General features: G+C 34.2%; 1 protein-coding gene across 3 annotated transcripts in view; it reads right to left on the bottom strand.

Annotated features, from left to right (window-relative positions):
* The window catches only part of BMP5 (bone morphogenetic protein 5), a 119,545-nt gene that overhangs the window by 27,911 nt on the left and 65,567 nt on the right, over positions 1–26,067 (bottom strand). For all 3 annotated transcript variants that reach the window (XM_065886482.1, XM_065886481.1, XM_065886483.1), the window contains exon 3: positions 11,282–11,430. In XM_065886482.1, the coding sequence (XP_065742554.1) occupies positions 11,282–11,430 (149 nt within the window). The remainder of the gene's footprint in view (positions 1–11,281; positions 11,431–26,067) is intronic.

Below are 26,067 nucleotides of genomic sequence, written 5' to 3'. Positions count from 1 at the left end.
GTCAGACTTAGCTTCATAAGTGGGAAGACCATTCAACACTCCTTCCAACCACGACAACACAGGTGGTCCCCCCCTACCTTCCATTTCCCTCAAATTGAAACTTGACAAGTTCGACTACAGAGAAGTTGGAATCCATGTTCAAGGAGCTGAGACATGTAATTTCCCTATCAAGGTATTTTCCATCTAATTTCAAGTTTTGATCCCCACTTATAATATATACTGTTGACTTTGGCGGGTAGATGCTTTGGTTTGTTTTGGCTTTCCTTTGTCTCTGTGAGTCTACACCAGTTGAGTCAAAGTTTAGCCTCAGCACCAGTGACTGCTGATGCCTTAAACGACTAAAGGCTCTCTCTTCTTCCCATTGTGCTCTGTACTCGTGAAGCAAAACCAGCGCTGCCCTTGTTCTGCAATATGTCTTTAAGAAATATGTTCAGCGATGTTAAACTTATAGGGGAAAGAACAATGGAAGAGACGGAGTTAACTCCAAACGATGAGAATACGGAGAATCTCATATTCTGCATGGCCCCAAATCAATACTACCATGAACATATTTACCCCTCAGATCATTAGTCAAAGCAGAGTTAGAGCCTAGAATAGAGAATATAACAAACAACAAAAACTGGAATATGTTTCTGACCTTGGGATTTGTTTGGCAAGATGGGTGCTCCACAGTTACTGTTTTGAATTAGGGAAAATCCAAAACAGAAATACAGATGTCGCCAAACACTTCCGTATCCCTTTTCATTAAGGGAAATCTAAAAAATGGTAAAATACCTCTTTCACCAGATAATGAAGGAAGACTAACTCCTGTTTTATCTGCTTACTTTAAATCATTGATTTCAAAATTCTTTTTCATGTATGTTTTTAGGTTGTGATGCTAAAATTTGGATAAGCAAATGATGTTTACCAAGTGGCTCTCATTCAAATATAAACATACTATAACTTAAAACAAGGAAGTTGCTTTTAAAATCTGGTTTTAAAACATTGTATATATAATAAACATAGTAAAACAGCAAATCCAAGTTTTCCAATTTATTACTGATTATATTCTATAGTCAAATCTATTTTTAAAGAAAAACCATTTTCTCTCTACCAATCATTATACAAAATTAAGCTAGGCTCTGGAGGCCCATTTCAGAGTACCAACCAGAGAAAAATATAATAGAGATAACAAAATGGATATAGATATTTAAAAAGAAACCTGCATCGTGATTCTTCATTTTCTAAAGAACTAAGGCATCTGTAAATTACATTCAAACCATTTTGTTCAAAATATGAAGTTTTAGCAAAGCAGTTATGGCTCACCCTCTGCTCATAGGGAAACAAAGTTAAAAAGCAAAGCTAAACACAGTGAAAAATTAAAAACGTGTTTTATTTGCCAGAGATTTTTCTTTTCAATTTTTTGAGGAAAAAATTACCTCAATATGCGTTCCCCAAAATACAATTCAGGGAGTCCTCTTTAGGGCTGAAATAATACCAGGTCACCTTCAGCCTTGATGCTGGGAAGAGGGAATGGCGAGATGAGAGAAAGGATGAATTTCATCCAGCCTTTTTGCAAAATAATCAATTAATATGTTTTGGAAACTGCATGCTTGACTAGCATGCAGTTTGCTGCACCGTGATTGAAACTACAAACTTGAGTACCGGTTGACACTTAAAAAGGATGGTGGGGGAGGTAGACATGAGGATTCTATGATGGGGAGTGTGGATTAAGGACAGTAAAACAGAGGAAAGAAAACAGGGAAGGAGAACCTAGCAAAATACATTAGTGAGCGACACAGGGCACAAAAGGAGGGGGACATTCATTACAGAATTCAAAATAAATTAAATTTGGCTAAATTTAATTACATGTTGAAGCTGATCACTGGAAGGAAAATAGTTACTTTCTTTCTTCTTTTCAGTCTATAAATTTATCAAATTAGTGATAATTGTGTAAGGAGCTAAAAGAAATACTGAAGTAGTTAGATTTAAAAAAAAACAAAAAAACATGGTAAAAATGCTGTTACCTGTTGTGGGTCAGATCACAGTTAAATTCCAGACAGAAAATATAAAAACCCAAAGGTAATTACCAACAGATCCAACATAAAGTTCAATTTTGTTCTATAACAATCATTATTAATAGCACTGTCCTGTTTGGAAATTATAAAAATGCATTACTTTTTTTCAGTTTGGAATTTACACAAAATTCATATCATCTGTGAGAGTCATAGCGTATAAGATCTGGATAGGAAAACACATCATTTTTAGGTTCAAGGGTAAGATTCTTGAGCTTTCTAAGGCTAAGTTTCTTTGTGTACAAAATGGGAAAATAGTAAAGATAAAGTAGACATTCCACTTAAAAAGCTCACCAAATGGCTGGCATCTAATACGCTCAGGAAATATTAGTTTCCGTTAGTTATTAATATTGTTTTGATTGACCACCACAGCAAATACATGGTTTGAATACTTATTTTATATGAACTACAGATGAACCTAGCAAATAAAACCTGAATTAATCATGAAAACTAAAAAATGCGAAATATTAGCATGGAAGAAAAAAAAAAGTACTGCCAAAATCAGGGTTTTAAAAAAGCAGCTATTTGTATAGACAGAAAATAATTTTTGCTAAGTTGAGTGAGTTTGAAATACATAAAGTATAGTTTATAAAAATCGTATATGACTAAGAGAATTAATAAGGACTTAGGTTGAACAAAGTAGAAATTTAACAGTGCTCCTATATTTATGTTTAGTTCTCTAGCCATGAAAGGCATATTGATGATTTTGCTCATTTTTATGCAGTGGGAAAGGAGCAAAAATCTGAGCACACTGGAAGGATCTATGTTCTCTGATGTGCTTTAAGATATTACACAAGTTAGAAAATCCATAAGTCACAGCTTACGTGGGTTTGGAAAATTAACAAATACTGATCTTAAACCCCAGAGGAAATCTATGTCATATTTATTTTCAGTAGAAATCTAGTCATTTTTACCATAAAGATACAGGAATTCTTCTCAGTGGAAACTCTTCTGAATCATTCACATAAAATGACCAAGGCGGTTGTTTTGCTTAGCTATCTTTTTAAATCTCTCTTATGGCTTGATTCATACCAAAAAAAAAAAAAAAAAAAAAAGATTTTCTTAGAAACTGACATATTGCCATAGATTTATTTATGTTTTAATGTTTTTAAAATTCTATAGAAATATGATAGAAACAGAAGCCATTTTAAAACGTTCTGGAGAAATTCAGATTACGTTTTGTTATGATACTGAAAAATATATTGTGGCACTTAAAGAAAAAGAAAATATAATCCTACTTAAATGTTGTAATAAGAGCTCTCTAGACACCTTAATAATTATAGATGTTCAGCTATGAACTTATCTGATCCTTCACGTGATCAGTTAGGAATTTGTTTATGCCTGGGTATTACCCCTCTTTGTATACACACACGCACACAAACACACACACAAATTTACCCCAAAAGATGTCTAATATTTCTTACTTCCCTTTATCCATTTCTCCATCTCTGATTTTATATAATATCTTAAGTTTTGGTTTGAATGAAGCTATTTAATACCAAGCTCCTTAAGATGATACATATCTATTCACAGTACCCTCTCTGAATATAATATTTATATGTGTATAATGCTTAAAGTGTAAATATATAAATTAAAATTACCTGAGAAATTATCACAGGCAATATAATAATCCTCAGACAAAAGGTCAAATAAATAGTGAATTCTTCTAGTCACACGAGCTCATTCCCTCACAATACAAATAATTACATAGCCATTAACTCCCAGGTCTTAGGCACTTTATTCTTATGCCTTCAATCTGCCCTTTTTACACATTGATTTAATTTCTGGACTACAGGGAAAATTTAATTTTACTTATTCACTGTATTTATTTAAGTATTTGAAGATAACTATTCTTCAACTGTCCTCCTAATTTATTCTTAAATATTCATCCAAAAGTCAAGCAGGTATGCTCTAATTATCCTCAGCATTAAACATAAAGAAGTACTTCATTTATACTAATATTTACGTAAAACAAACATAGGAGTATATGTTCCTTTTTCCTATCAGAACATTTAGCAAGACATGTGATTTTTGCAGTTTCTTGGAAGTAGAGACTCTCATTTATTTGTTTGAAACCAATTGTCAGCACCATAAATTCAGCAACAGGGAGCCATATGGTTTTATGAACAAAAAAGACTTAATTGCTTTAAAAGATATAGTTCAGATAAGGGAAGAGAATATTATCAAATCTCAAAATATTTAAGAGATCCTCCGATAAGTGGACATAATTCAACTTTTTGAACTGAGATACATAATAATGAGAAACTGTAGTCAAAACAGCAGGACAAAAAGAAAAATATCACCCTTGATCTCTGAATTTCTTCTGCTACTTATTAGCACTATGTCAGCTGATATTCAGATTAACCAGCCACATAGATCATTTGACCCTTGAGACAGATAAATAGTCATCTGACAACACAAGGGCTTAATTTGGAAAATTTTCCCCTGAGTTAAAAAAGACTGTGTTTGGGAATCTGAGGATAACACAGCAAACTTATTTAATCAGATACTTGCACTGAAAAGCAGCAGATTCCAGAACTTACTAAATTTAAGCAGATATCACATTAAGAACTCCTCATCTCTCTTAAACAGATGCTCACATTTAATAAAAGTAAAAGAATATCAAGTTAGTAACTCACATATTAATTTAATATATAATGACATGAGGACTATAGATTATAAACTAGATTTTTCTAATTAGGAGTATATATTCTGTAATTCGAAAAATGTCATGGAATTTTTGAAAAATCTGATTTAAGACAGCATATTTAGAAGATACCACAGCATATTGCAATTTTGGAGAAAAATTTTATCCGTGCTTTAAACTACTCTTCACATAATAAGGAACAATAGAAATAAGCAACAGTTCAAGGTTGTAGAAAAAGAAAACCTAATCCCATTTCTTATTAATGTAGGTGTGGCAGTTGTCAATTTGCAAGAAGGAGCCCCAAAATTCCAAGTGGAAGGGTAGAGAACATGGCAAAACCCTGGGTAATAAAAGTTTTTAAATACTCACTTTCAGTTTAATTGTACTGATAACTGAAGCTAAGACCCTTTTTATAATTTGAATAATAATGTTGGTGGAAATAAAAGAGGATGAAATTGTTGGTGCTTTTAGAAAAGCTCTGAAATATCAATATATTTATGTACATATATAATTTCTAAAAATGGAAGAGAGAAAACTTTTGCGTACTAACAAGCAAAAAAAAAAATAAAAAGCTATAACTTTACCCCTTTACAATGTCTGGGAAATATAGCTGCTAACCAACATGGGCTATATCCTGAGGACGCAATAATTACAATGGTTTGTTTCCTTGACTTTCAAAGAGGTCTTCTATGATGTGTTTCCAATCAATTCATAGAGTATCTTCATTTTCTGATTTTTTTTGTGGGAAATATCACTTATGTAGTGGGGATTTTATGCAATTTGCTAAAAAAGTTAGCACAACATATATTAGGAGTTCTTGGGTCCCACACTTTAAAAAAGACGATCAGGGGCTTCCCTGGTGGCGCAGTGGTTGAGAGTCCGCCTGCCGTTGCAGGGGACGCGGGTTCGTGCCCCGGTCCAGGAGGATCCCACATGCTGCGGAGCGGCTGGGCCCGTGAGCCATGGCCGCTGAGCCTGCGCGTCCGGAGCCTGTGCTCCGCAACGGGAGAGGCCACAACAGTGAGAGGCCCGCGTACAGCAAAAAAAAAAAAAAAAAGACGATCAATGTTTTTTAACCATGTTTCCTATGAGCATTAAACTACTGCTTGTAAGAAGCCATGTTGATGTGTAATGTTTGCTAATAGGTTTATGAAGCCAAATGATAGTAATTTACACTGATGCATCTCTGGGTTGAAAATTTTTTCTGATAGTTATGTACGCCAGCCTTTAATCAATTATCCTCATATATTACCCTATAACAAGGGTCGTTACCCTTATATTCATTGATGCAGTTAGTTATCTCAAAAATAATCATGTCACTTTTTTATAAGAATAAAATTGTTGGGCCTCAAGAAAACTACCATATTAAGTACTAATAATTTGATATTCTCCAGTGCCTATGAAGACCTAGCCAATATAAGCAATCAATTGATCATGACACATATCTCTGAATGTTCATTTCTGTTGGCTTCATACCCTAGATCAGAGGTATTTAAAAGCTTCCTACCAATAATCATTTCATCAACCAAAATTATTAGACTTGCGCTTAATAACATAACTATACACTATGCTTCCAACTCAAGATTTAAGAACATATATCAACAATCTTACCTCTCTCCAGTGGACTATCATTTGTGAATTTATCTAAAGTCTTATTAAATCATCTGTAAAATCTCCACAATGAAAGAATTGATCCTAATTTAAGGAGTACCATGTAGAGTTAAGTCTCTATGCATTTTCTTTTTCAGTTCAACTCAAACACCTTTATTCCTGTCTCACCATGTTCAGGGTACTATTGCTTAATATAGTCTCACACTGTCTTTGGAAGGTAATTACCATTACACTCATTTAATTAACGCTATGGCTAAAATGTAAAGTATTTTGTCAGAGCCAAGATTTGAATCTAGTTTTCCTAACGATTTCTTCTTAGAATTTATATTTCCAGAATGGAGGGATCAATTCTATTTCTTTATTCTCTTTATTTAAATTAAGTATCAAAACCTTAAACTCTAAGTTATAAGAATAACTATAAATTTCTTTATATTATATTTAAGCATTAATGATAATGAATTTAATTTGATAGTTTCATACCTCTGAAATCTTTTTTTCTTCCTTGATTTGGCTACAAAATTTAGTGAAACTTTGAAATCTCTGACTTTAAATCTGAATTTTTACCTTGATATGCTTGGAAATTACGACACAACTTTGTCCAAAGAAAAATGGATTTTAGAGTCTTATTAAAAAAGAACTTTATACTGTTTCTTGGACATTGAACAATACTCTGACAAAACAACATTTTGATGACTTGAATACAAATGAAACAGAAACATACGGATTGAATTTTCCTTGACATATAAGTGGGTTTGAATAGAAAGGAAAAAGTCATTGGCAAAATTTACTCTGAGTATTGCCAAACCTAAAATGTCTGAAAACATAGGGTTTTTAAAAAGACATTCTAATGATCCCAAAAATACTATCTTTGTTTTTCCATCTCTAAATTATTCTATAAACCCAAATTTGAAAAAAATGAATTAATTTACTTGGAAGGTTTAAACTATATAAAGCATCAAACAATGGAAAATTACACTGTTTGGGGAGAAAACCCAAGTCTTAAAAGTTAGATTAAATTGCTATCTGGGTAATAAACTCTGTGTATGTATGTATATATATATATATATATATATATATATATATATATATAGGAGATATATATATAGGATATAAATATATATATAGGATATGATACTAATTACTGTAGTTTTATTAACAATTTTAATAAGGATCTAACAAGCCAGGTAATTAATGTATGTTTATAATTTAGGGAACTGAACATCTTAAATTATAAGACAGACCTAAATCTACTCATTTGCTGCTAAAAAAAGAGTACCTATTTTATCATAGAGGGTTATTAACCACCATGAGGGAGTGTTAGAAAATTCTGAAACTGATTTAGCACAATTGGATACAACCACTTGTATGGAATTTCTAGATTTTGCCGTTAAGAAGCAGCAATGTTTCCTTTCCATTTGCTTGCTCATATGTTTGCTTTATTTAGCTGAAACAGACATTTGGAACTCAGAGAATTATCTATTCTGCATGAAAAAAAATCAATAGACTATCCTTAAACTCTCCTGCCAAATCCATGGCAGTTCACTTATCAAATTTCTAAAGAGAATATTTTACAAACTGACGTACTTTCCACAGGTCCTCTGAGGAATCATGATGCTACTTTTGATTTCAACAGTCTTTTGATTTCCAAAATATATTTAGATCTCTTAGCTATTTTTTCTTTGTGGAAGCAAGATAAACAAAATTTAATAACTTATATCACTGACTTTCTCCTCACCTTATGATTGAAACGATTTTAATCTGTACCGTGGTTTGTGGTGTAAAATTCAGTGTTACACCAAATTGGTTTGGTTAATAATCACCCCAATTTACAGTTTGGAATGTCTTCTTAAGAGTAACATGTTCGGGCTTCCCTGGTGGCGCAGTGGTTGAGAGTCTGCCTGCCGATGCAGGGGACACAGGTTCGTGCCCCGGTCCGGGAGGATCCCACATGCCGCTGAGCGGCTGGGCCCGTGAGCCATGGCCGCTGGGCCTGCACGTCCGGAGCCTGTGCTCCGCAACGGGAGAGGCCACAACAGTGAGAGGCCCGTGTACCGCAAAAAAAAAAAAAAAAAAAAAGTAACATGTTCATATATGTAAAATTGATAAACAACAAGATCCTGCTGTATAGCACAGGAAACTATATTCTATATCCTGTAATAAACCATAATGGAAAAGAATATGAAAAAGTATATATATATATATATATATATATATATATATATATATATATATATATAACTGAATCACTTTACTGAACACCAGAAACTAACACAACATTGTAAATCCACTATCAATTAAAAAAAAAAAAAAAAAAAAGGAGTAACATGTTCAATGACAGGTGGTCCATAAGAGCCTTTTAAGTCACAAACTCATTCAACAATCATTCAAAACATGTTTTTAATACCTACAACCTGCACGGTACCAAGTACCAAGGGTACCATTGTGAACCAGAAATACACATCCGTGACCTTATGAAATGGATATTCATTCAAATATGTAATCATGAAAGTGTTACTCTGATTGATTAAAGCAGCAAGTCTAGTTCTTTAATGACCTGTGGTCAAGTTACAAGAATATACACATAAATTAGATGTCATGTGCCTTCCATGATTTGTCTCCAAATCACTTTCCTAATAGCATCTGCAATCATATTTATACATGAAAGCTGTTCTAGCCAAATCTGGACTGCTGAATGTTCTAGACAACACCATGCCTTTTTGCCGTTCTATGTATTTACTCACATTGTTTCCTCATCCAGGAACTACCTCTCTCCTCCTTTCTCACCACCACACCCTCTCCCTCCTCATCTTCATTTCTTGAAATCTTACCCAGCTGACCTAGCCCAGAAGTTACCTGGACCACAGTTCTTTGGCTCCATTTGGACTTAACCATCTCCTTACATTTCCTATAGCGTCTTGATTATATCACTATTTTTAGGATTTAGGGCACTTTAGTCTTTCTTAAGTAGCTATATTTGTCTGTCTCCCAGGTCATTGTCTCCTTAACACTTTGTCTTGCATGAATAGACACTCGAAGATTTTATGTCGAACAAATGAATAAATGAATAATAGTCAACAAATGAATTTGAAAGGAGACTTTCCTGAGTTTCATCTTTCACGACTTCCAATTACTTTTGCTGAGAAGTAAGCATATTCAGATTCCATTGTTGCAAATAAAAAGTGATCTGTCTGCTCTGGCTTAAATACAAAAGGCCAGCTTGTCTAGCATATTTAATCATTTTAATATTTTCATATCAGACAATATTAAAGAACCAAAGAAGAGCAACAAAAGGCTGTGTATCTCAAACCTAACTTTTAAAAAAAGAATTTGGAAACCTTTGAAAGAAGTGAAATGTTAGTTTATTTTAGGCTCCAAAAAATCACATAAATAATATGTCATTTAAAGTAAAATTACCCCTAAAATATAAGAGAAATCAATCAAAGGAAAAGGATAAACAAAATATAAAGTAGTTCTCAGAGAGAAAGGGATGACTTGAAAGCAAGTTAGAACTAAATAATATAGGGCCCTCCAATTTCTTCCCCTAGATACAGCTTCCTGATCTTTAAAAGACTGTAGCTCGAATTTGCTCACTGTTCTACACTCAGAGTCCATTGGACTCTTAGTGTGTAGCGAAGTGCATTCAATAATATTATGTGCTGACTACCTCATGCCTCACTCAACTGCAAGCCTCGTGAAGCCATCTCTGTACTTGCTCACTATTTTATCTCCAGCATCAAGCCAAGCACACAGCACATCGCTACTCGGTGAGCATTTCTGAGCATAAGAATAACATCTGGAACTTCTCAAAAAAGATTTCCTATAGACCTGTGGACTAAGAGTGACACCTGCCATATCAGTAAACAAAGGATGTTGCAGCCAACAAGCTGCAGCCACCCCAATGGTGAGCCCTGAGGGAAGTTGGAGTGGAAACAGGATGCCCACCATCAAACCATCAGCCACTGCAGCTGTCCCCTGATGGTGCACCCTGAGGAGACTCAGGATGAGAAAGCACATGATACTGACCCCAGACAGCTGAGATGCATATCAAAGGAATGATTTCAGACTCTTGCATCTTCCCATATATAAATTTCTTAACTTGAGATGCCTGGTTTTCTTTAATTAACAATAATCTTTTGATGTTCTGACTACCTGGTCTTTGTTGTAAAAACTCCTGTATATCCTGGCTCCTCCCCTACCTCTTTGGAGCTCTCCTTTAGAGCTATCTTAGAGGCTGTGTCCTGGGCTTAAGCCCCCAGTTTTGTCCACCAAGTAAAACATAACTCTCAACTTTTAGATTGTGCTTTTTTTTTTTTTTTTCAGTCAACAGATCCCTCCCAGAAGTGATTCTGGAGCTGTTGTCTTTGACCAAATATTATAATATGTTAAGACCTAACTCAGTATCATTTTCTGCAGTTTTTTATGACTCTTTTGTTCCATCCCCATCCTCCTCTGTATTATGGTAGGTCCTTTGTCTGTTTCCCTATCATCTGTTTTGATATATATTTCTTTTTATAAGTCAGGTTTTTGAGACATACTTTGAATATGGTAATATCCATTCTTCTTTAGTGTACAGTTCTATACATTTTTACAGATTATATAGTTGCGTAACCACCACAAAATCAAAACATAGATCATAACATTTTATACATTGCTTTCTTTCAGTATTGTTATATCACAGTAGTTCTACTTGTTTGCATACATGTCTTCAACACAAGACTAAAAACTGCAAGAGCAGGAACAGAACTTAATTCTTTACCCCCCACACCCACTGCAGAGCCTGACAATAAACGTGTGTTCAGTAATGTGTTTATAAATAAGTTAACTAATCAATATATTGCCCTATCTTATAGAATGCACCACTTTGCACATTGTGTGTATAAAATATACATTGGTTAAATCCCACAAAAAGCTGTAACTCTCAATGTGTCCAAACCAGAACTCCCCAAAATTTATGAAAGTCAGTGCTTACCATCTCCTGTTTCTGCACAGAGTTGTAAGCCCAAATTGTTCTGTGGATTAATCACCCAATGATTGCTGGTCACAGTGATATCAAAGACAAGCCAACCCACATCTAGAGCTTGGGCCTTCCTTGTGTCTAACAAGAACAGATCTGCATCCCTAAAAGAAGAAAGGGAACAGCAAAAAAGAGTTACAGGTTTGAATGAAGATCATCATTTCCTACACTTAAGTGAAAACACTACAAAAGCATTCTTACAATAACAGGAGTTCATTAAAGGATAAGAGGAACAAAGGACTCAAGTGATGAGTAATAAGATACAGAACCTTTTATTGCTGGAATCTCAGCCCAAACCTGGTGCAGATTAGGAATATCTGACAGTAATTTCCACTTGCCTGCTCTTCACTGTCAAGTTTCCTTTACAAAGGGACTTAGTGGTCTTGGTTTGGTCCCTGATAATCAGTGTTTTCCCAAACCATTACCTATAAGTAGCAGTACACTGGCAAGTACACAAGCAAGGGCTAAACTGAATAGAGACAGAAGTGAAAGTAGCTGCTCCAGTCTGGACAGATGTGGATTCTCCAAGGAGATGGAGGGCAGGCAGGCTGTGATGCAAGCCTCTGTTTTAGAGGGAGTTTTCCTTTTGTTTACCACTTTCATTATACTTTTTTCCATTTTTATTACATATATTTTTCATTTTTATTTCATTTTCTATTTTTATTACATAATTAATTATTTTATGGATTCCAGAGGCCAAGAGAGGGTCACCAAGTATACCATTGGGTTAAGGGAGAAATCCCGTAGATTGAGCTATGGCTCTTCCCTGACTCACTTTAACACCTTCTTTGTGCACAAGTCCCCTGGGGACAGTAGTACCTATGTATATAAACTTGTATGTTTTAGGATAATCTCCATAGTGTTACTGTTATTAACATTTATCAATCTTAACTTTAGTATTAAACTTACAAATGTATGAGTATTTGTCAAACTATAATGAATTATCTTATATCCTTACTACAGGCAGCTTCTGAGCTAAGTGCTACATCTTTTTGATGTTTAGTCGTTATTTTAATTTGTTTTATTGAAGTATAGTTGATTTACAGTGTTGTGTTAATTTCTGCTGTACAAAAACATGATTCAGTTATACATATATGTATACACATCCTTTTTCATATTCTTTTCCATTATAGTTTATCACAGGATATTGAATATAGTTCCCTGTGCTATACAGTAGGACTTTGTTGTTTATCCATTCTATATATAATAGTTTGCATCTGCTAATCCCAAACTCCCAATCCATTCCCCCCCACACACCCCTCTCCCTTGGCAACCACAGGCCTGTTCTCTATGTGACATTTAATCTTTACAATAGATTTTTATATTGATGAAATTAAGGTTCAGATAGATTGATGGTAAAAACAATGGAACTCCATCAAAGTAGAATAGAAATACACTATTATGCATTTTATGACTGTGCTGAATCTGACAGCATATTATTCATATGAGGAAGATCAGAGCTATGTCATGATAAGCTATGTTAAACACTATTCTACTGTATTTTCCATCTATCTGTATCTTAGAAGTCACTTTAAAGGTTGATTACAAAATGTAAAAAACTAATTTTGGATAAAATCAAATCATGCATATTTATTATTTTCTTAGAAAAAAATCTATAATTGAAAACTGAACTATAGCAGAAGTAAAGAATCTCAGTCCATATTTTAGAAGGTACCTCTCCATTTCTTTAATTAAACTTGATTTATACCATTCTTCCATTAACCTAGAGAACTTAAAATTAATGTTTTATGATCAATTATATTGTCCAGCTACCGTACACCAAAATATGCAGCTTTAATTCTCCTTCACAATTTTAATCATAGTGATTACCAAAGGAGGGTTACAGACACTTTTTCACATCCAATACAGGAATCAGTTTGAGTTACCGCAGACATACGACAGGCAGATACTGCAATTCAATGAAAAGATTAATTCATTCCACTTGAATTTTAAGGGCCCATTATTTTCACAATGTGTGGAATGTAAATCAAATTCTCCCTTTTCCTCCTAAATTGGAAAACCTACCAAATAAACAGAATCTAAGAAAATATGGATTATTCTTAAATTTTTGAAATATTTAAAAAATGTCTTTGAGACTGTAATCTTGGAAGTAACTTAATCACGTTATCAGCTTCTTAAACAGAAGAAAGATTCACCTTGTAGCTTGGAAAATACACAAGTGCTACCTTGCTTTCAAAGCCTGCTTTCATTTGAAATATGGTAAAGATGTTCTAATAAACTCTGCAAAGCATAAAATGCCATCCCTTGGTGTGATATAAATAAACATTTGAAAAACAAAAAAGAACAAAGAGGTAAATTCTGAGAGCAATTTCAACTAGTTAACAAATATCTTTATGTAGTTATTTAGGTGTGTTTTCTATTATTTTTAAATTGTGCTACTTTTCCAGAAAAAACTTTCTCTAACTATTCATATCCAAGTCTCAACACTGTTAAGCATGTCTATGAGGAAAATAGTTTCAGTTTTAATGAATATATTTAGAAAAAGCATCAGCCAACAGACCCAAGCAAACACTAAATACCTGAATTTCAGTGATGCAAATCTAATTCATTGGAAGATAAACCTAGGCCAAGAGTATGATTTGAAAAAATCCATATATTTCTAGTTCACCTCTGAAAAGTTATGAATGATCAGTTGTCTTCATAAGCTTCATGGCTTCCTATTCTTGAGCAAAACTATTTTATTTTTGACTGTTAACTTCTATTCTTTAATTTCTCCTCTTTCCTTTTGTGTAAAAAGCTCTTCTGCACTACCTACAGACAAGAGAATACGCTTTAGGAGAGTCAAGTCTGTTTATTTATTTATTTATTTTTTAATTTATTTTTTGGCTGTGTTGGGTTTTTGTTGCTGTTTGCAGGCTTTCTCTAGTTGGGACGAACAGGGTCTACTCTTTGTCAAGGTGCGTGGCTTCTCATTGCAGTGGCTTCTCTTGTGGAGCACGGGCTCTAGGCACACAGGCTTCAGTAGTTGCAGCACACGGGCTCAGTAGTTGCAGCACGTGGGCCCTCGGGCATGCAGGCTTCAGTAGTTTTGGCACATGGGTTTATGGCTCATGACCTCTAGAGTGCAGGCTCATTAGTTGTGGCTCACGGGCTTAGTTACCCTATAGTATGTGGAATTTTCCCGGACCAGGGATTGAACCCAAGTCCCCTGCATTGACAGGTGGATTCTTAACCACTGTGCCACTAGGGAAGTCCTCAAGTCTATTTTTAATAAGCACAATGGTAATAATTTTGTAATTTTCATTCATGTAGCAACTTTCATAACAGCATCTTAAAAATAAATTCCTATCCATTCTGTAGAAATCGAGACATGATTTCTTTGGAAGTATAAAATTATTCCACTAAAGAAGAGCACTTATCTCCCTGGAAGTAGCAGAATATACTAAATATATCCTATAAGCAGTATAAAATAAACTTGTTAAAGTTGCCTTGCCTTAACACTTTTACCATTTTTTTAAGAAATTCTTACAACATCTAATAAAAGAAAATTTTAAATATTAATGCATTTAAAAGGAATGCAGTACAAAGAAAATATATATGTAGAAAAATATATTCATTTGTAGCAGAAATAAACCCATAATGTAATTATTTTATGTGATGTACAATTACAGTAATGAAACTAAAATTAAAATCTGCATTCTAGTAAAGGAAATAAAGTCCACTTACATGGACGTATGCAAGCATTTCAGAATGTTACTGTTTTAGTATCCTAAGGCTGCCATAACAAAGTACCGGAGCCTGAGTGGCTGAAACAGTAGAAATTTATTGTCTCACAGCTCTGGAGGCTGGATGTCCAAACTCAAGGTGTTGGCAGGGTTGGTTCTGTTGAGGGCTGTGAGGGAAGAATCTCGTTGGCTTGTAGATGGCTGTTTCCTCCCTGCATCTTCATATCACTTTCCCTATGTGTACATCATTGCATCCAAATTTTCCATTTTTATAATGACACCAGTCATATTGGATTAATACTCACCCTCATTTTAATTGAGTTACCTCACTAAAGAGTCTGTTTCCAAATAAGATCACATTCTGAGATACTGGAGGCCAGGACTTCAATATATGGATAAGGGAGAGAGAGGAACATGGTTCAACCCATAATACTATTTTAAAATACTTTTTTAAAGGCAAGAATAATCCTGGATGTGAACATTCTGTGTTTATAGATATTATAGCAATTGTCCACATTGAAATGTTTTCAAAGACTAATACGTGAAAGTCAATTTATATTGATCAAAATAACTCATAATGATGAAAATTTGTATTTTTCTTTTTCAGATATAATTTGAACCTTTGTCTTGAGTATGATACAGATCAGCATAATAATTTCTCATACAGTTAAATGAAGCTATCATGCAGTTGTTAAATACAGAGTCATATTGAACAGATAAAGGATTTGCATCACTCAGATTTATTGGATATGAAATATATAGATATACTGAATACAATTAATCACGGGCAAAAAATAATATGTAGATATGTAGATACAGTTAGAATTCAATACAAATGCATGTGAGCATATCTTACTTCCATCATGACCAGAGGTTTAAACATGTGTTTTCATGGGAAATTGGTAGGGTTGAAGATACTGCTTTGCAAGGGTGCTTTTTATTTTACTGAGAGAGGAAAGGGTTTTGTATACATGCCTTGGGAGCCTCAAAATACCAAAAGGGTAGGAACTTCACTAAAGACTGAGCAGCAGGAGCCACATTTAGCAAAATTTGAGTTATCATGATTCTTACCACTCTTTTAAAAATAAAGAGTCTTACATATCTAAGACTAGGACACTGGAAGAAATAAAGTGTATTGTAACAAAATAAACTAGAATTTGGGGACCAGACAGAGCTTGAACAATAAAGGAATTCCTCAGCCTCTGTTTCCCCATGCCTAAAAGATAGTATGATAATCACTGCCTTAAGAGATTTTGTGAAGACCAAATGTAATATAATCTGAAGATCTATCTGGAGGAGAGGAAATTATAGTTGAATCTTTACCTAGGATGTCAGACATTTTTCCCAGAAATAGAACATACAATCCTAAAATTTGTACAGAACCACAAAGACTCCGAATAACCAAAGCAATCTGGAGAAAGAAGAACAAAACTAGAGGTATCACACTTACAAAGTTATACTAATCAAAAGAATTTGATATTGCCACAGAAACAGACACATAGATCAATGGGGCAGTATAAAGAGCCAAGAAATAAACCCACATATATGGGTTAATTAATTTACAATGAAAGAACCAAGAATATACAACGTGGAAAGGTAGTCTCTTCAACAAAGTGTTGTGAAAACTGGACAGCCACATGCAAAAGAATGAAACAGGACTGTTATCTTACACCATACACAACCTTAACTTAAAATGAATAAAGATTTGAATGTAAAACCATAAAACTCCTAGAAGAAAACATAACCAGTAAGCTCCTTGATATTGGTCTTTGCAATGATTTTTTTTTGGCTCTGACACCAAAAGCAAAAGTGACAAAAGCAAAAATAAACAAGTGGAGTGACATCAAATTAAAAAGCTTTTGCACAGCAAAGGAAACCATCAACAAAATGAAAAGGCAACCTGTGGAATGGGAGAAAATATTTGCAAATCATATATCTGATAAGGAGTTATTATCCAAAATATATAAAGAACTTATACAACTCAATAGCAAAAAAAAAATCTATTTAAAAATGGGCAAAGACATACAGATGGACAAGTACATGAAAAGATGCTGAACATCACTAATCATCAGGGAAATGCAAATCAAAACCACAATGAGATATAACTTCATACCTGTTAGAATGACTATTATGTATTAAAAAGACAAGAAATAACAGGTGTTGGTGAGTATGTAGAGGAAAAGGAACACTTGTGCACTGTTGGTGGGAATGGAAGTTGGTGCAGTCACTACAGAAAACTGTATGGAGGCACCTCAAAAAATTGAAAAAAAAAACAACTATCATTTGGGCCAGTAATGCTGATTATTTATTGAAGAAAATGAAAACACTAACTCAAAAAGATATACACATCCCCATGTTCATTGCAATATTATTTACAATAGCCAAGATATGGAGACTACCTGTGTCCATCAACAGATGAATGGGTACAGAAGATGTGGCATTTATATATATATATACATATATATATATACACACACACACACACACACACACACACACACACAATGGAATATTATTCTGCCATAAAAAGAATGAAATCTTGCCATTTGTGACATGAGTGGACCTTGAGGCATTATAATAATTGAAATAAGCCGGATGGAGAAAGACAAACACTATCACTTATATGTGGAATCTAAAACAAAACAAAACAAAAACAACAAACAAACCAAGCCCAAGCACATAGATTAGTGGTTACCAGAGGCAGGGAGTGGGAGTGAAAGAAATGGGTGAAATAGGTCCAGAGGTGTAAACTTCCAGTTATAAAATAAATAAGTCATGGGACTGTAATGTACAGCATGGTAAATGTCTATAGTTAATAATACCGTATTACATATTTTGAAAGTTGCTGAGAGAGTAGGTCTTTAAAGTTCTAATTACAAGAAAGAAAATTTCTAACTAGGTATGGTGACAGAAGTTAACTGCAGTGATCATTTTGCAATATATGCAGATATTGGATCGTTATATTGTATACCTGAAACTAATATAAAGTTATATGTCAGTTATGCTTCAATAAAAAATACTTAAAAACGAACTAACAACAACAAAAAAATGTGTGAATTAGTGCTTTTGTTAACATAATATATCTGATGACAGCATTATACACAGACTCAAAAAAATGCTACTTTTATAACAACATAGATGAGTCTGAAGACAATGAACTTTGTAATATCGTGATATATGAACCTGCCAATGCAGGGCACGTGGGTTCGTGCCCCAGTCCGGGAAGATCCCACATGCCGCAGAGCGGCTGAGCCCGTGAGCCATGGCCGCTGAGCCTGCGCGTCCGGAGCCTGTGCTCCGCAACGGGAGAGGCCACAGCAGTGAGAGGCCCACTTACCGCAAAGAAAACAAACAAAAAAAAGTCTCTACATATATATTTTCAAAGTGAAACAAGGAATATGACTACATTAATGAAATTTTATATAATGTGATTAAAATATGTAAAAATAATTATATTAATAGACGATTATATCTTTTTACTATTTAACTGCTACTATCATATTCATTATATATCTATGTCTATAAACACATCCAATTATATAAATATTCAATTTCCTCCTCTAATTTCTTTGATCTTTGAGTAAACCAAATATTTTTATACGATCATATCATATTCTTCTTCATGATCCTTCTTATAATCAGGTACACAAACATGCTTAGTAATATACTATGTGGTTTTGGTTGCTTGAAATGTTAACTCCTTCTACTTTCTACGTAGCTGAATAACAGAATTAATGAAGTATTCTCATTATAAGCCCCAAATAAAAATTATAACCAGGAATGTCTGATGTGAAGTCAGCTAGCCTGGGAGTCTACCTCTGAAAGTGAACAAAATAAATCACTGAATGCTAGAATTAAGTGGGATATAAATTATGTGCCAAACTGTTATTTGATTGATGAGAAAACTTAAAGAGAAATCAAATTATTTTCCATGGTCATTCACCCAGTTGGAAGACCAGATCCCAGGTTTCTATATTCCATTTTCAGAACACTTTCTCTTATATCACTGTAGCTCCCTTTTTAGTCCCAAACCATCCTTTAAATGCCCTCTTTACACTGAAAGATAATTGGTTTTTGGATTGGAATACTGAAAGGTTGAGCTGAGCTACCAGCCTAAAACAAGGTGGTAGACATGGAGCCAAGGAGTGACCATGTAATCAAGTTAAGATGAGGTCATTAGCATGGGTCTTAATCCAGAATGACTGCTGCCCTTATAAGAAAAGGAGAAGAGACACAGAAGGAAGACAGCCATATGAGGACAAAGGCAGAGATGGAACTTATGTTGACCCAAGCCAAGGAATATTTGGAGCTACCAGAAGCTGGAAGAAGCCAAAAACAATCTTCCCCTAGAGGTTTTGGAAGGAGTATTGTCTTAACAAAGCTTTGATTTTGGACTTCTAATCTCCATAAGTGTGAGAGAATAAATTTCTGTTGTATTAAGCCATCCAAGTTTGTGGTAATTTGTTATAACAGCTCTAGGAAACTAATACACTCCCCTAGTTTTCACAGATTAAATATTTCATATTAAATAGGAGGTGGTCAGCAATATCAAATACTGAGAAGAATGGGAAGAACAAAAAAGTGTCTAGAAGATTTGGTAGCAAGGAGAACCTTGGTGGATAATCAGTAGAGTGGAGTTATCAAACTGCAGTAGGTTGAGGGGTGAATAAAAGATAAGAAAGTGATGTATTTAAAGCAAAGTTTTATAATATGAACTCCACTAAGATATGGAGAAGAGAAATAATGTGGAATAGTAGGAACAAGGAGAGTCAAATAGAGGGATTTTTAGTAAACACAAGAAACATCAAATATTTATAGGACACATTTAAATACATATTTAAAAGACAGAACATCTTACACTATTTCAACACAATAAGAAATGTGAGTGGACAACACAGAAAATCTTCCAAAATAAGCTTGTGCTTGATTACTTCTCTATGACACTGTCCTTGGAGTTCATGTGTATTGTGAAAACTTCTTTATAGATGAAATCACTTCTCAGCATGGGGAATTAGGTAAACTAATATACATCAGATGAGTCCTTGGATGGGACCCCCATTCATCTTTTGCGAAAATCTATTTTATCAAGGATATTGTTTCATAGGCTTGTGGCAAATAAATCCTTCTGCTTGTTTCTAAATATGGTTAACAAACAGTTCTCATTGGTATATTATTACTTGAGCAGAAAGTGTAGAACTCATGGCTCTTCTGAGAAGTCTCATTATAAGTTTACCTTTATAAAGAAAAGATTGTAATTATAGGTGGAATTGGTATCTGCTAAATTTCAACAATGACTTGCTGTACTTAAGCTTTGCTTAGTAATAGAAAAAATTATTATGCCCTTTAAGTCATCTTTCTGAGCTTTTGTTTATTCTTTAAATGAAGATTAAAATAAAATCTACCTCATAAATCCCTTGCAGGGATAAAAAAACTACACAAATAAAAATATTATGCAAATTGCTATAATTGCAGTTTTCTTACCAAAACACATTTATGGCAGGTAAGTATGTATATAATAAGTTGTATATCTTATGCTTCATGACAAAATTAGGGTCAGAAGTGATTTATGCAATCATTACTGTCAAAGTTCTTTAATAACCTGCATTTATAAATTTTAGATATAGAGATTCATTCATTTTCTTTAAATTTAGTAACATTTATTGATATATATAACCCATAATGAACTTTTGTCCCTAAATTCCAGTAGAGACAAAAAATGAAGTTGAAAACATTTCAAAAAGGAAGTAAAATTATTTATGTAATCAACAAAAGATAATGAAAGAGAAATATTCTTTAGATTTTTATGGTTTCAATTATATGTATGCATACATATGTGTGTATATATATACATTAGAGAGAGAGAGAGAGAGAAGAAACAGTTAACCAGGAGCATAAACATTCTACTGTCTAACCAAGAAGCTCTAAATCTTGCCAAGAAAAGCTTTGGGAAGTTGTCTGGAAGATATACAGATACATTTCAGAGCAAAAGTTAAAATACTCTTCTATTTCCATGAGGCATGAACCTTACAGAGAACAGAGATATCTACACTTTTCCCAAACTTTCTACTATTAAGACGTTTTCACCTCTTTCCATCTCCTTTTGTCTCTGAATAGCTTATCATGCCTAGTAGAAATGTAATGATGGCCACCCAAGAAGAAAGCATACATCTTTCTCTGGGTATCTGACATAAATACACCACACCATCTGAGAAACCTGACATACAGCTCTAAAACAGAGCACATTAACAATGGATGCAAATTAATCAATGATATTCTCTGGGGTTTATAATGTCAAAATCTTCTCTCATGTGCAATTTCAGGTTTAAAAGTGTTAGAATTTGACTTTGTTAGCTGATTGATATTTTCAGATGGCAATTATTTTTTCTCCCAAAACAAATGTGAAATAACAAGCTTCTGTAAATCTCACAGAACACCAATTTTCAGAATATCTAATTCAATGCTGTATTTACATTTAAAAGGCACATATGCAAGCTGGTAAAAATAGTAATATTAGATGGAATTGAATGGCAAAAAATGGGAAAACAAGTTGAATTCCCACTATGAAAATTCAGTAACTTTTCACTCTGTGGAATTTTTTAATTTGCCAAGATACTGATAATGTTAGCAGGTTTCCTGGCACTACATCATTCCATATTTTTCCCTTGCAGAGAGATCTAAACATGGGCTACTGAATACACACACATACACACACACACACACACACACACACACGGGAGAGCCCCTCACTCAACAAGAAGCAAAGAAGTGAGACTATTACATACATAGTCCAACCACTTTTAATGCCCTCTAATGAATGAGTGATACACCCAGTTCAGGTTCCTAAGATCTCTTCCATATTATGACTCTTACGACCCCAAATATGAAATAGTCGGGGGAAAATTGACTTCATGGCATAAATTATTCCCATAATTTAGGTTTATAACTTAAATCTACAACTAGAGCAGTAATTCTCAACCTCAGCACTAGGGAAAATTTGGACCAGATCATTCTTTATTGGGTAGGGGTGTGTCCTGTTCATGGCATAAGGTTTAGCAGCATCTTCCACTACCTACCCACTGGGTGCCAGTAACCCTTCATCCCTCCACCCTCGCCAACTCGGACAACCAAAAATGCCTCCAGACATTGCTACATGTCTCCTGGGGGCTGAATCCCCTCAGCTGAGAACTTGAACTAGAGCTTGATCCCTGCACACTGCAGAAACACAAGTCATGCTTGTGTGCTGTCCTATACACCTAGAGCAGTCGGCACTGACCGTCTGAGTGTTAGTTATGCGGCTCTCAAGAGCTCACGAAATCTCCCTCGGTGGAAATTGTCAATGTGTATGCTGAAGTATGTCCACAGAAGAATCAAAAATCTTAGAGAAGCAGGAGCAGGGAGATGATGTCAATGTGAAACTGACTGTGGACTTGAATGATGACAGCTCAACTAAATATATCCAAGCAGGGAAGATGACAAATGACAGCTAGCAGGCTGGCTTAAAATATTTTTGCAGTGGAGCACAGAAATTGATATTCATAGCAGAACATTAGGAAAAGGTTGAATTCTACACAGCATATTTTCTTTTGGGAATATATAAATGTATATATTGTGAAAAAAATTAATTCAAGGAAAGCACTTAGCGCGGTGCCAGATGCATGGTGAGTACCCATTAAATGGGCAAGTGCTGACTGCTTTTCTTAGTAGTAGGACTACTAGCATTGTTCTCACTATTTAATTCTTTACGCATTTAAACATTTTAATGCTTAGGAATATTTCTCCTAGGTGCCCTCTCTGTCTCTACCTCTCCTTCTCTCTCTGTCATTATAGAAAGTTCTCCTACACTGTTGGTGGGAATGTATCTTGGTGCAGCCACTGTGGAAAGCAATACGGAAGTTCCTCATAAAAGTAAAAATAGAGTTACAATATTCTCCATTCCTGAGCATATATCCAGATAAAACTATAATTCAAAAAGACACATGTGTACCTATGTTCATAGCAGCACTATTCACAATAACCAAGACATGGAAACAACCTAAATGTCCACTGACAGATGAATGGATAAAGAAGATGTGGTACATATATACAATGGAATATTACTCAGCCATAAAAAAGAACAAAATAATGCCACTTGCAGCTATATGGATGAAACTAGGGAATATCATACTAAGTGAAGTAAGTCAGAAAGAGAAAGACAAATACCATATGATATCACTTTTGTGTAGAATCTAAAATATGACACAGATGAACCAATCTATGAAACAGAAACAGACTCAAATCGTAGAGAATAGACTTGTGGTGGCCAAGGTTGAGGAGGGGTGAGGGAGGGAAGGACTGGGAGTTTGAGGTTAGCAGATGCAAACTATCATATATAGGAAGGGTAAACAACAAGGTCCTACTGTATAGCACAGTGAACTATATTCAATATCCCATGATAAACCATAATGGAAAAGGATATGGAGAAGAATATGTGTGTGTTTACATATATATATATATTTATATAAAACTGAGTCACTTTGCTGTACAGCAGAAATTAACACCACATTTTAAATTAACTCTACTTCAATTTTAAAAAGTCAAAGAAATAGACTTAAAAAAAAATAAAGTTCTTTCTCATCTTCAAAGGCCCAACTCAAGGGTGAACTCCTCCTAGTGGCTTTCCCCAAGGGCCCTCACCCTTCCATGTGAAGAATTAATTTCCCCTTCATTTGTATTTTGTATTCATTTGTACAACACGTAGTACATACTTACATCATACTGCTTAGCGCATTGCATTATAGTTATTAAAGCCTGTGTGTGGCAAGCTAACCCCAACCCCTGCCTCAGGCTATGAACTGTAAGGATCTTATTTACTCTCCTTGTGTACCCTGTGCTGGCCACATGTAAGTTGCTCAGGAAAAGCATGTCCAACTCCGCTGAATTATCTGGAAAATTCAATCATGTGGAAACCTCATTTCCCAATAATGCCAGATATGTGAGGGGTGACTGAAGAGAAATGCCTTCTATACAGAATTTGGGGCTCTCAGCTTCACGTGAAAAGATTAAATGAGTGTAACGATGTGTATTAAGTTTCTACCAAGAAAAATAAAGATTTGGATAAATATCAGAACACTTTTAAATGGCACGCATTGACATATGAGTAGGGATAAACAGGGAGGTGGGAGATAGTAGGAATAAAACATATAATTTTAGGAGTTTTAGTTCTTCCTAAGATAAATAAGTGCGAAAAGAGATGACATCATGGGTCTGTCTCTTTCATATTTGATCACATAACATTGTCAAAGGATTTCTAGATGAGATGGTTAACAGACCAGAGAGCGTCTTGAATATAAAACATATCTATAAAACATCAGTCTAACTTACTTCAAGGATCCCCACCTTGAAACTCCTAGATGATATGTTATGGGAAGTGAGCTTTAAATATGTGAAATTATACACACACACACACACACACACACACACACACACACACGTTTGCATTGTCAAATGCATTGCCTTAAAGAGTACAGTCTGCACTGACTTTTCAATTGTTTCTTAGTTTAATTCAAAACACTATTACACACTACTATATATAAAATAGATAACCAACAAGGACCTATTGCATAGCACAGGGAACTGTAGTCAATATCTTGTAATAACCTATAAAGGAAGAGAATGTAGAAGAAAAAAACATATATGTATATACACGTATGTATAACTGAACCACTTTGCATTATACCTGAAACTAACACAACATTGTAAATCAACTATAGTTCAATAAAAAATTTTTTTAAAAGAAACAGTACATAAATAAAATCCACAAGTTTGAAGACAAGTTTTAAGAGGTGACCTTAGGCTTGAAAATGTCTAGAGGTACAAGTTTATTTTCATATATCCATTTTAGTTCTTGATTTGATAACTATATGAAAACACAAATACTCAACAAATAATATTTGGATATTAAAATGGGTTTCTCAGATTGAAATTCTTTCCATTTTACTGTGATCACATGATATATAAATGAAGTATCTTTAATCCTTCCTCCTCAATTTCAGAGAATTAAAGTCAAGGTTCCCAATTGGCAGGAATATTTTCCATAAAACAGGGGAAAGAAAAACATTTATTTATCTTTATTTGCTGTGGGAAAAAAAATGCCTCTTGTAGCTTAAGAAAAAAATAAGAGCAACTTATTTTTTTAATCCTTTATTTTGTTCAGTTTAGTTTTGATTTTTGCCCCTCTCTACCTGGAAATGTTTGGATGGTTATTTGGTAAAGAAACATGTAACATACTGTTGTTTCATTATCTTCACTTGCTCAACTATGCTTATGCTTGTTTTGATTACAAAAGAAATTTTCACTATAAAAATTTAGAAAGTACAGAAAAGGGGGAAAATTAAAATTTAAAATTACCTGCAAGCTTTCAATGAACACTTGCTGCTTCCTTCCAATCTGTTTTCCACATGAATTCATCCTAACATAATTATGTGTATTATGTGTAAATAAAGTTTGTTTCCTGTTTTGTTAAATTAACGTTACAGCCTAAGCACTTTCCAGTGTTACTAATATATTTTTAAAATACAATTTCTACTTGCTCTATGAAGTATAGCATTTCCATTTGCCATGAAACAAAGTGCAACTTTTTTTCTTCTGTTTAAAATTAAAATGTTCTCAGTCTATGCTATGGTAACCAATAATACTGTGAAAAACATTTATATGTGAATCCTTTTCTAATTTTCTATATCTGATACTTCTGTAAAATAAATTCATAGATAAGCAGTTTCCCATCCTCTTGAACTGTATTTTTTTTTACATCTTTATTAGAGTATAATTGCTTTACAGTGTTCTGTTACTTTCTGCTGTACAACAAAGTGAATTAGATATGTGCATACACACATCCCCATATCCCCTCCTTCTTGTGTCTCCCTCACACCCTCCTTATCCCACCACTCTAAGTGGTCACAAAACACCGAGCTGATCTCCCTGTGCTATGCAGCTGCTTCCTGCTAGCTATCTATTTTACAATGGTAGTGTATATATGTGAATGCTACTCTCTCACTTCGTCCCAGCTTACACTTCCCC

The sequence above is a fragment of the Phocoena phocoena genome, chromosome 10, assembly GCF_963924675.1.
Source record: "Phocoena phocoena chromosome 10, mPhoPho1.1, whole genome shotgun sequence".
Taxonomy (NCBI): domain Eukaryota; kingdom Metazoa; phylum Chordata; class Mammalia; order Artiodactyla; family Phocoenidae; genus Phocoena; species Phocoena phocoena.
The sequence above is the reverse complement of the archived record's forward strand: the minus strand, read 5'-3'. Positions and strand labels throughout refer to the sequence as shown.